Source organism: Rosa rugosa, chromosome 2 (assembly GCF_958449725.1).
Source record: "Rosa rugosa chromosome 2, drRosRugo1.1, whole genome shotgun sequence".
Lineage (NCBI taxonomy): Eukaryota > Viridiplantae > Streptophyta > Magnoliopsida > Rosales > Rosaceae > Rosa > Rosa rugosa.
Window position 1 is genome coordinate 18,849,865 of NC_084821.1, and position 12,896 is coordinate 18,862,760.

Consider the following 12,896-nt stretch of genomic DNA (forward strand, 5'->3'; position numbering starts at 1 on the left):
ACATTTTCCTACTCCGGCTAGGAGAAACCAAGCCAAGCAAGGAAGAAGGAGCGACCACCTGACCAAATGAACTTCAAATAAGCTGAAACCTTCCAGATCCATTATAGACATCCTAAGAAACATTTCTTATGAAGAGTGAAAGAGCCAAATAGAAGTGGAAGGTCTTCAAATAGTCAGCCCAATTTTCTGCAGAAGCAAAACTGGAAAACTGGACCTGTAAGGAGTCCAGCAGCCTTCCGGCCCAAAGGCATGGAAATAAATTCTGAAAATTTGACATCATAATCTACACTCATGGTGGATAATTTCATATGAAGAATTCATGGACAAAATCTGAAGTCTTGGTGGAGAATTAATTGAAGGAAAAATGAGCAAAAAGTGACTCAAACCTAACAAATTCCATTAAGTGTTTAAGTATTCAAACCTAACAAATTCCAATAGTGTTTAAATATTCAAACCTAACATATTCCATTAATGTTTAAATGCTCAAACCTAACCCATCATTATTTGTTTAAGGCCAAATAGTTTTGCTTGGTAGCCTATAAATAGAGGCTACAGCAAAGAAGAAAAACACATTCCTTCATCCATTTCATCTTCTTTGTCTCTCCATTTCCTTTCCATTTTTCTCTAGTTCTTAGTTTCATTTCCTTTCCACTCTCTAGTTTCAAGTTTCTGTATTTTCAAGTAAAGAGAAGAAGAGAAGAAGAAGCCATGAAGCCTCCTAGCCGTCATCATCCACCTTGTGTCGTGATAGTGAAGTCTTGCTTTCAAGATTCAAGATCAACGTTTCAAGCTCTTCATCATCCACTCCCTTCACGGTGTAATTCTATCTTTTTTCTTGTAACTTCTTTTGGTTTTCTTTGTTTGGATTTGTAGAACTATGAATTTTAGTTAACAAATAATGTTAAGGGCAAAGTTTAAGCCCATTCTTATGTTTGGATAAAAGTTGTGATTTCTTTGTGTTGATTTTTATGTTGCTTATGTGAGATTGCTTAATTGATTTTGGATTATAGAAAACTTTTATATGTATGTGTTCTTTGGTGGCTAACTTAGGATATATGCATGTTATTGAAGCTAGATTTAAGTAGTAAAGGCTTTGGACAAAAGTCGAAATCAATTAAGGAGGATTGCAAATAGGTGAACTCATTCATAACTAGGTTGTGCACTTTGGTTGACATCCTTTCTTTGTTCTTCATGCATTGAATGTGTTCTTGATTAGCTAGCTTTCTAGACTATGATTGCATGTTCAATAGATTTAATTTAGGTGCTTTCACTTAGATTAAATATTCAAGGAAAGTAAAATATGGGAAATCGTTTGCTTACTAACGTTTCAAATGGTCAACTTATTTCTCATGACATAGATAATCAACCAGTGTTCTAAAACTCGGCCGCCCAGGCCGCCTAGGGGGCGCTTAGGCGCTGGGCGGCGGGTCTCCGACTCGAGTAATGCCAAGGCGGAGCTGTTGGGCGGGCTGGGCTTGGGCGGCCAAAGCGGGAGACTAGGCGCCTGGGCGGGCGAGCGCTAGGCGGGTTTGAGCTTTTTTTTTTTTTTTTTTTTTTTTCTGGATCCATCGCTCTCCCAGCTCTGGAACCCTGAATCGCCGAGGTCTCTGTCATTCTCTTTCACTTATGTGGCTCAGACCTCGTGTTTTTAGAGTTGCAGGTTGTTGTTTAATGGAGTTTTACGGCTTGAATAGAGAGAGAAAGCAGAGGCTGTTGGCTTCGTCGAGAGGGAGAGAGAGAGAGCCAACTGTTTCACAGAGAGAGAGAGAGAGAGAGAGGTAGAATAGAAGAAAGCAAATATGTGGCTCAGGGCCTCAGGCTATTGTTTGTCAGGGGAAATAAAAGAGATAGTATGACGGCATGATGAGATAGGATGGGCAGGTGGTGACCGGTGACGTGCTCAGGCCAACCAAAATTGCTTCTAATTGTATAATAGAATACCACTTAGATTCTTCCTTTATTTAATTAAGTAAATATTTATCTTCTCAAACAAAAAAAAAAAGCAAATATTTAATTTTTGAGAGATAAATAAATATTTAATTACATAAATATTTATTTAAACACTATAAAAATTTAAAAATACAAAACCGCCTAGGCACCGTCTAGGTGCCTGGGCGCTCCTCCCCGGCCCACCGCCCGACTAGCGCCTAGCGATTTTTCGAACCTTGTAATCAACTATAGGAATTGTAATTGGATTTCATTCATATAATTATGGTTTTGATCTTTGTTCCTTGCATTCCACCTTTGTAAATGTGTTTTTACATTTTCTTTATTTTATTTATTTTAATTTTTGATTTTAAAAATCCTAATCCCCCCTTTTTACATTAACATGTATATATTTCTATTCTTTATATTAATTTTGTACATAATACTTTTTACTTTATTATTTCAATTCTTTATTTGTTTTTTTTGCAATTACAGGTGTACCGTCAATCCCCGGCTAGAACGATCCCTACTTATTCTATACTAACAACTACATTTTGCAGGGTTAAATTGCGCGCTTGCTTTTAGCCTATCAATTTTTGGCGCCGTTGCCGGGGAACGAACCCGGGTCACTCGCGTGACAGGCCGGAATACTTACCACTATACTACAACGGCGCATTATTATGGCATACAAGTTTTGACAGTCACAAAAGTCGAGTTCTAGTTCCTTGCATTCCACCCTTATAAATGTGTTTTTACATTTTCTTTATTTATTTATTTTAATTTTTGATTTTAAAAATCCTAATCCCCCCTTTTTACATTAACTTGTATATATTTCTATTCTTTGTTTTATTTTCTATAAATATTATACTTTTTACTTAATTTAATTCTTTATTTGTTTTTGCAATTACAGGTGTACCCTCAATCCCCGGCTAGAACGATCCCTACTTATTCTATACTAACAACTACATTTTGCAGGGTTAAATTGCGCGCTTGCTTTTAGCCTATCAATTTTTGGCGCCGTTGCCGGGGAACGAACCCGGGTCACTCGCGTGACAGGCGGGAATACTTACCACTATACTACAATGGCGCATTATTATGGCATACAAGTTTTGACAGTCACAAAAGTCGAGTTACAAGGAAAAAGATAGAATTACACCGTGAAGGGAGTGGATGATGAAGAGCTTGAAACGTTGATCTTGAATCTTGAAAGCAAGACTTCACTATCACGGCACAAGGTGGATGATGACAGCTAGGAGGCTTCATGGCTTCTTCTTCTTCTTCTTCTCTTCTTCTCTTTGCTTGAAAATGCAGAAACTTGAAACTAGAGAGTAGAAAGGAAATGAAACTAAGAACTAGAGAAAAATGGAAAGGAAATGGAGAGACAAAGAAGATGAAATGGATGAAGGAATGTGTTTTTCTTCTTTGTTGTAGCCTTTATTTATAGGCTACCAAGCAAAACTATTTGGCCTTAAACAAATGATGATGGGTTAGGTTTGAGCATTTAAACATTAATGGAATTTGTTAGGTTTGAATATTTAAACACTAATGGAATTTGTTAGGTTTGAATACTTAAACACTTAATGGAATTTGTTAGGTTTGAGTCACTTTTTGCTCATTTTTCCTTCAATTAATTCTCCACCAAGACTTCAGATTTTGCCCATGACTTCTTCATATGAAATGATCCACCATGAGTGTAGATCATGCTGTCAAATTTTCAGAATTTATTTCCATGCCTTTGGGCCGGAAGGCTGCTGGACTCCTTACAGGTCCAGTTTTCTAGTTTTGCTTATGCAGAAAATTGGGCTGACTATTTGAAGACCTTCCACTTCTATTTGGCTCTTGCACTCTTCATAAGAAATGTTTCTTAGGATGTCTATAATGGATCTGGAAGGTTTCAGTTCATTTGAAGTTCATTTGGTCAGGTGGTCGCTCCTTCTTCCTTGCTTGGCTTGGTTTCTCCTAGTCGGAGTAGGAAAATGTGTAAAGTTGACCTTTTTAGTGCATTTCCATTTTTCTCCATCATTTTATGGACCTAACACTTATTTCATCATCATCTACTCCAATGTACCTAAAAATAAAAATTGAATTAAAAATCGATTCGTTAAGGAATTAACTAAGCAAAATGTGAGGAATTAACTATTAAAATATCACATTAAAATGCTCCTATCACCTATGCAAAGGATACAAAAATACTCATTCTGTTTATACAAAGAATCCGAGGGCATTCTGTGGACCAATTTAACCAACTTACGGATGTTTAAATATTTCATGATGTTGATTGACACACAAACACGCTGGTCACGTGTTGTGCTATTGTTCACTTGTCATGCTACTTATACTACACTCCTAGCACATATCATATGACAACGGGCTCACTCCTTGGAGCATCCTATTCAGTTAACTGGACTTGACAATGATAGAGTTTTTACATCGAAGACTTTTGATGATTATTACATATTACTGGGACTGATGTTGGACATCATATTCCCATGTACACACCTAAATGGTCTCGCGGAAACGGCTACGATGGTAGCTCGGACATTGATAATACGCATCAATCTCCCAATATCCACTTGGGTTTATGCAATATTGCATGTAGCTATACTAATTCGTCTACGACCTACCGCCACCCAATCTATCTCTGCGTTACAGCTAGTGATAGGGCACAAGTATTTTATACTTACGCATATTTGAGTGCGCTATTTATGTGCCTATTACGCCGCCACAGCGTACTAAGATGGGTCATAACAGACAAATGGGCAAATACGTTGGATATGAGACTCCAACAATTGTCCGCCACTTAATACCCTTGCTAGGCGATCTCTTTACCGCATGTCTTGCGGATTGTCACTTTGATGAGACAATCTTCCCGTCGTTAGGGGATATTAGAACACGGATGTTCAATAGGAATGACAGGAATTGTCATGGTCTGTCTCTATTTTATGTCTCATCTCGATCCCCGCTAAGGTGACGGATCACACACATCTGCTGCAAACATGCCTACAAGGATAGACATCCCTACGAGAGGAAGCAGTGCGACCCCACATGGAAGTAGGCATGGCATCAATGCTATAGAGAGTGGCACTCTGGCGTTACAAGCAATTGCCCCAGCTAGGATGCTTGGGAGGCCCGTGGGTTTGAAGGATACTTTGGCACAATCCAATCCTTTCATCATCGACACTCAAAATCCGTCTCATGAGAATTTTCTGGATTATGATTATCGTTGGGGGACGCTTCAACGTCAGAACATACTCTTGAGAATATAGAGCTCTCTGAAAAATACACTAGTGTACATGAGACGTGGGATAAAAACTCCATCATGTTTGATGATGTATTCACGCATTTCATAGTGCATGAGTTTGTTGAGTCTGATGATATCGAACCACGCTCCGTTTGATGAATGATGAATGCCAACGTAGAGAAATTTAGCCTAAATGGAAAGATGCGATCTAGGTTAAGTTGGATTTTCTACCGAAGATGAAGGTTTATAGAGCCAGTAATGCCAACATCTCCTGACATAAAACCTATTGACTAATGGGTCTTCATTATAAAGCGTGATGAGAAAAAGAGATGGTAATCTCGCCTTATGGTGCAAGGCTTCTTATAAAACGCCATGGAATCGACTACGAGGAGACATATTCTCTTATAATGGATGTCATTGCACTCTACTACCTTATCAGCTTGGTAGTTTTTGAATAACTGAACATGTAGCTTACGAATATGGTCACTACGTATCTCTATGGAGATCTAGATACTGAATATACATGAAGGTTCATAGTGAACTTCATTTACCCAAGTCAAGTGGCTCTAGACAACAGAGCGCGTTTGCAATGAGGTTGAAACGCTCACTAAGTGACTACTTGATTGGGATGGGACATATAAATGCTTGCTTGTTTCTATGACAAGTTCCAGATTCTATTGCGGTTCATGTTGGTGACATGATCTTCATTGGAAACCCTTAAAGAGTTAAGGGAAACCGCTGAACACTTGAAATCCGATTTCGAGATGAAGGATCTTGGGAGAATACAATTATGTCTCGGTTTGAAACTTGAGCATCGTGTTGCTAGATGCTTAGACGTTTTGACAAGGTCAAGCTTTCAAGCATGCTCATGATCATCCATAGTCTTGATCCTAAAAAGGATCCTCTTCATCCGAAGGATAATGACGAAGATGTACTAGAGACAGAAGTGCCCTACATAAGTACAATAGGCACATTATTGTACTTAGCTTAATGCATAAGACCGAACATCTCATTTGCAGTGATCTTGTTAGCTGGATATAGCTCTGCGCCAACGTGACGCCACTGGATTGGTGAAAAAAAGTTATATCTTTTGATACTTGAGATGTACGATTGATATGAGCATGTTCTATCCTTACAGAGAGATGATTGATTTGGACCCATCACACACCAAGAACGTCGCCAACACTGGCTTGCGTTACCTATCCCCATCCCAAAACAACATTAGTGTTTTCAAAGATTTTGCTGATGTTGGGTATCTCTCTGACCCACACAAAGGTCATTCCCAAACTAGTTATGTATTCACCATGGGTAAAACCGCGATATCTTGGAGGTCTACAGAATAGACCCTAGTCGCTATATCTTTGAACCATGCAGAGATTATTGCTCTTCACGAAGCGGTTCGTGAATGTATATGGATTGGTACCATAATTCCGCATGTTTGAAGCAATTGTGGTTTGAAGTCTACCACAAATGAGCCTACGAGCATTTATGAGGATAATGCTACTTGCTTTGAACAAATGAAGCAAGGCTACATCTAAGGCGATATCACCAAGCATAATTAGCAACAACAGACTCTCCTCAAGATCAAAGTGAACTAGGATCGATCTAAGGACAATGTGGCAGACTTGTTCACTAAGTCATTGCCCAATTCCACTTTCGAGAAACATGTTGATAGCATCGTTTACGGAAGTTATCCGAACTCCTATGATCGTAGTCATCAGGCGGAGATTCAAACATCAGGAGGAGATGTCTACATGTATGGTCTTGAAACGTGAGGGTGTGTTGTACTTTTTTTCTCCTTCGACCGAGGTTATTTTTGTCCCACTGGGTTTTTGTTACTCGGCAAGGTTTTTGACGAGGCAACGAGAGGAGCACCCCGTTTGGGCGACACAGGGGGAGTGTTTAAGGACACCTAGATTGTGTGTCTGGCCCAAACTCTAGTTACTTGTCTGAGTTGTAATAGGGTTAATGTTACAGATATTCTCGGAGATATCTTTGTAGATGTCCAAATCATTGTACGATTAAATTAAATAATTTTATATACTTTCTAATTGTCAAAAACAAAAAAGTCAAAACTTAAATAAATAACTAATAAGAAAATTTATTATTTTTAGAAACTAACTACCCACTTCTAGATGGGTGACCACCCACTTCTCCACACCCATAGGGTGTGAACTCATAGTTAGTTGAAACACGTACTAAACGTGTATAAAACTTCAATATGCGTATAATTGAAAAAAACTTCAGTATGGTGTATTGAAATTGTAGACTTGGTTTTTTTCGCGTATTATTGAGTTTGACCTTTTAAAACACGTTTTATACACGTATCCTTTTTATACGGAGAAAAAAATACTTGAAATTTGAAAAAAAAATTAAAGCACTAATTAATTAAAACGTGTATAAAACTTCAGTATGCGTATAATTGAAGAGAAACTTCTGTGTAGAGTATTGTAATTCAAGCGCCTGATTATATTTTACTTGGGTGCCATATCCTTTTTTTTTTTCATGTTTTATCACATATCATAAATGATATATAAAATAAAAGCAAGAGTTTAGAGTAGATTATTAGTCATTTTCTTACAAAAATAGTGTTTTTTATATATTCGTATTTTTGAACTCGTTTTTTCTACTACTTGCCGAATTATACATGTATAATTCAAACTTATAAATTTGCCGTATCGCTTTTTTTTTGACCGAATATTTGACCATATCGTTAGACTAGGTAAACAGAATAATACACGTACGTTTCTTTGCCGAATTATACTCGTCCCGTTTTTTACTAACTATGGTGTGAACAGGTGGCATCTTTATTGGAGAGAAGAAAAAGAAAGGATGTGCAGAGTATCATCCCCAACTCTCTTGCCCTCTCATTCATAAAAGAATTCTGCGGAACCCTAAGACCAAAGAGACTTCCATAACTTATCTTAAGTTTCAAGGTTAGGCAACTTCCTAGACTCGATCCCCCTGAATCCGTCCCTACTCTACAAAGAAAGTTTGCATATGTGAATTGGGTGTAGATCACTAGATTGATAAGATTATTTACCAATACATAACTTTAAGAAATTGGATTTATATCTAATCATCTAACGGTGCAAAACTAGTGTCAAAAGTTGTGTCTGTGGCTATTCCATTATAAATAGCAAAGCAGCACTTGCACCTTTCTTCAACTCACACAAGCTGTTCATACAGAAAAATGTTTCTCCAAGTTTTAGCATCTCAAGCTCAAAGGCCAGATACCGTTGCTCATATTAAGCGACCTTCAACTAATTATGCCCCAAGCATTTGGGGTGATCATTTTCTCTCTTATGCTACCACGGTAGGATATATATAATATGTCTGTAGACACGCATATTTTTCTTCAAGTTAGCAATTCCCAGTAATATATACTCTATTGATTTTAAATATAAACCTTCAATTGGGCATCATTTTATTATATTACATCATTGCAGTACCATGTAAGCTATATATTTGTACAATCCCTTTTTTCTGAAAATCATACAGTATTTATTTTCGTCAATTTGCCCGTGTAGGAAGTAAACATTGAACTTGAGCAGCACGTCCGAGAACTGAAAGAAGAGGTGAAAAGCATGCTAATGGATCCCGTTAAAAATCCTTCACAACAAATGGACTTGGTTGATGACATTCAACGCCTAGGTGTGTCCTATCATTTTGAAAATGAGATTGATGGAATTTTGAAACAAATTCACCATAACTACTCTTCTGGTAGTGATGATGACCTTTACACTACAGCTCTCCGTTTTCGCTTGTTGAGACAACAAGGTTATAACGTTTCATGCGGTAAGTCATCCATTTGTGTGTCAATTCCAATAGCTATCTCGCTTTATAGAGTGCTAAATTAGGGGAAAATAGTATATGTTGCTGGATACGTATAATATTAAGTTCGTCATGACTTTGTAAACTCTTATTTGAATTTCTATGCCCATGCATTGCCAATATACTGATAACAATCTGACCTGAAATTTGTCCATATATCTCTGTCTTTGTGTGTATATAGATAATATGATAAACAGAGACTCGTCTAATGGATTGCTTGGTGATGCAGATATGTTCAATAAGTTCAAGGAAGGAAATGATCAGAAATTTAAGGCATCTCTTCTGAGTGATGTATCAGGACTATTAAGCTTGTATGAAGCCACCCATCTTAAGATACATGGAGAAGACATACTCGAAGAGGCACTAGCCTTTACCACCACTCATCTTGAGTCAATCAAACACAGTTTAAGCCCATCACTTTCGCAACAAGTAGCCCATTCCTTAAATCAACCACTTCGGAAGGGCATTCCGAGGGTGGAAGCAAGATATTACTTGTCAACCTACCCAAAACATGATTTACATAACGAAACTCTCCTGACTTTTGCAAAGTTGGATTTCAACCTACTCCAGAAAGTCCATCAGAAGGAACTATGTGAAATCACTAGGTTAATTAACTATCCAACTACGTGTATGTGTGTGCATATATATACACACTAAATCACAGAAATGCTATTTTGTTCTGTAATTTAATTGTAGGTGGTGGAAGGACTTGGACGTGAGAAACAAGCTGCCGTTTACAAGAGACAGCATTACCGAAATTTACTTCATCTGGACTTTGTCAGTGTACTTCGAACCTCAATATGCCTTTGGTAGGAGAACATCATGCAAAGTCACAGCCATGACATCTATCATCGATGACATTTATGATAACCAAGGCACACTTGAAGAACTAGAGCTCTTTACTGAAGCTATTAAGAGGTAAATTTATTACTTAAAATTAATTGTCACTAGCCCTTGTCTAAACTTGATCGCCCAACAATTGAAAGCTAGCTAAAAGATACACATGTAGGGATTTGCCCCAACACACACACACACATGGTTATAGTGAAATTCTCCACTAAAGTTAAGCGTGCATTTTAAAAATACAAAAATTGGCAATTCGATAATTGCATAATAAATTTTAAACAATTGGAACCGTTATACCATCATATTCCAATTTTAATCTATAAGTAACTCTACAACATTTCAGCCATCTATTAAAGATTGTGAAGCATTAAAGATAAATGTAGAGTGTTGGATATAATTGAAATGGTTAAATAATTTCTGTTTTTCCTGAAACTTTGTAGGTCATATATTAATTGAGTGGCCTAGAATTAAGAGGGGTAGTCTAGATCATCAAAAACAATTTGAATGAGATTTTAAAAGTGCAGTTAATTAACCCTACGTGAGAATTAAATATAGTTATATACATGGTTTGTTTTTTATAATAGAAATTGCTATAATTGGAATCAATAGCTGACAACAGCCAATGACTAGAGTCTATCCTCACTTAGTACAAGATTTCTTTCCGGCTAATCCAAAAACCATATTCTAAGCAAAACAAACTCATTACAAGTCGATGTTAAGCTCACTATAATTAGTGAACTTATGAACAAAGAAATTACATGTCTTCTGGGGCAAAATCATTTACTAGCCTCCCATTAGCCAATCACGCAATTGTGGTATTAATAGAAAGTTACTTTCTAACCAACAAATAGGAGCAACTCCTTATTCATAAGCCGCTTGAAAGCTAATCTTATGCAAATAATTACCAACTCCCGCAGAAGTTATGATCCGAAACGATTGGTCTTGAACCATATACCGACCCAAGTGCCCAAAAATGTTTCACCTCTTAGGCGAGGCCCACCCTCACCACTAAGTGATACATGAGGGTGGCAAGCACCCTCCTTACAAGCCCACAAAAGAGAGCCCAACAACCTAGATTTGAGCCAAGGTCCAAACCCGTGCAAGGTGAGCAAAAGCCCTAGCCCTCTACCAAGCAATTATCGTCGCCTTCATGCTTTCCGGCAAGCGGCCCTTCCTGCACAACATCACCACGTCAGCCACTGATAACAGCGACTACCGCCACTCGAGTTTGCCCACCGGAGATCAGAGAGAGCCAAGTAGAGCAACACTCTTCTTGAACTACTGCTCTAAATCTTGAAACCCCAAACCGAGCAGCGCAACATATCATAACAAGATCTCAGACCCACGTCGAGCGAGGTCGATCTCCGTTAGAAAACCCAGCTGCTCCGGCAAACAAGCACTACCGCCACGCTCTATCGCCGACGAATAGCAACTGCTCTGCATATCAGAATGGTCAGGCCCTGTTGCCGCAAGGGTGACACCTCCCAACGGCGAAGAGATCTCGCCTCTACTAGAATAAACGGATGGTTAGGCTGCCGCCGCTCTCCCTCTGCTCAACCTCTAGGGTTGCTCGAAAATAAGTATCCAGTATAAATACAACAAATCAATAGTGTTTATGTTTAAGAGTATTTTTGGGTATGTTAAAATATGTAGGACTAACTTCTCAATTATTTACTGTTTGATTAGGTGGGATATCCGTGCCATAGATCCATTACCAGATTATATGAAAGTTTGCTACAAGACATTGTTAGAAGTCTATACTGAAATTGAAGAAGAACTTGCAAAGGAGGGAAAGTTGTATCGAATCCACTATGCCAGAGAAGCTGTAAGCCCCATTCGCTCTAGTACTTTTTGATGAGTTTTGAGTCTATATACATGGTTTATGTACATAAAATACGACTTTCGTTACAGACTAAAAAATGTTAATCGGTTGTCTCTTATATATAGATGAAAAAGCAAGCTGAATGTTACTTCCTTGAAGCTAAATGGTTGCACCAGAAACACATACCAACAATGGATGAATATATGGCCCTAGCATCAATGACCACAGGCTACCCTATGCTAATAACAACATCTTTTGTTGGAATGGGAGATATTGCTACACAAGACTCCTTCGATTGGTTGGCCACTTATCCCAGGGCTGTAAAAGCGGCTACAATGGTTTGCCGACTCATGGATGACATAGTGGACAACAAGGTACATAATTGTTGCTATATATAGCAACTCTTGATCGATATATATTGTCCACTAAATACCATGATAGATCACTCAAGACTTTATAGTACATATAATAGTTGTTAGTTGATATATTGTACGTAGCAGGGTTCTGGTTCTGTATGTGAGCCAATCCCTCTTGTGTATGCATGCATTTTTTTTGTTTTAACTACAACAATCATTAGGCTTTGCATTTGAACCTAAATGAACATGTACGCTCTGCATTTGTAGTTTGAGCAAAAGAGAGGATATGTTACCTCAGCTGTAGAGTGCTACATGAAAGAATATGGTGCCACAGAAGAAGAAGCAATAATCGGATTGCGCAGAAAAGTAAGTGATGCATGGAATGATATAAACGAATCGTTCCTCCTTCCTAATGCTGTTCCGAGGCCACTACTAACCCGAATTCTCAACTTTGCACGTGCCATGGATGTTGCATACAAGTACGAAGATGGTTACACTACTCATCATGAGGTTGTGCTCAAGGATTTCATAATTTCTACACTTATCCAATCCGTGCCTGTATAAGCTTCAAATCCTGTTGGCCTCTCTCGATTAATCTTGTGAAAACTGTATTATATCGATCGAGTTTCTGCCCTCAATTTCCTTTGCTTCTTCTTCTCAAAATAATATATATAGTTTCAACTCTTTTGTAACCACCGCTAGGTTAATATAGTGTAATTCAAATATGCCACACCGATCATTTGGAATTCTTATTTGCTAAATAAATTTGAGATCTCTACCATTATTCTCTTTCAAAAACTCTTAAAAATGAGTGAATCTCATCGACTTTAACATTCTTCATGAACTTCCATGTCACGTCCCGAATTTCAAA

General features: G+C 38.0%; 1 protein-coding gene across 1 annotated transcript; it reads left to right on the forward strand.

The window, feature by feature from the left end:
• Positions 1 to 8,324: 8,324 nt before the first annotated feature.
• Positions 8,325 to 12,798, forward strand: LOC133733072 ((-)-germacrene D synthase-like). The gene is made up of 7 exons (XM_062160681.1): positions 8,325 to 8,483; positions 8,698 to 8,965; positions 9,231 to 9,606; positions 9,698 to 9,919; positions 11,534 to 11,672; positions 11,795 to 12,043; positions 12,293 to 12,798. Exons 1-7 carry the CDS (start codon positions 8,361 to 8,363, stop codon positions 12,587 to 12,589), a joined length of 1,674 nt encoding a protein of 557 aa, XP_062016665.1. The 5' UTR covers positions 8,325 to 8,360; the 3' UTR covers positions 12,590 to 12,798.
• The last annotated feature ends 98 nt before the right edge of the window (positions 12,799 to 12,896 follow it).

Bases quoted from the DNA above. Each gene is read 5' to 3' on its own strand.
- LOC133733072 (XM_062160681.1), top strand. From the start codon at position 8,361: ATGTTTCTCCAAGTTTTAGCATCTCAAGCTCAAAGGCCAGATACCGTT. The intron at 9,607-9,697 runs GTTAATTAACTA...ATTTAATTGTAG, and splicing joins GAACTATGTGAAATCACTAG to GTGGTGGAAGGACTTGGACG. The intron at 9,920-11,533 runs GTAAATTTATTA...CTGTTTGATTAG, and splicing joins TTTACTGAAGCTATTAAGAG to GTGGGATATCCGTGCCATAG.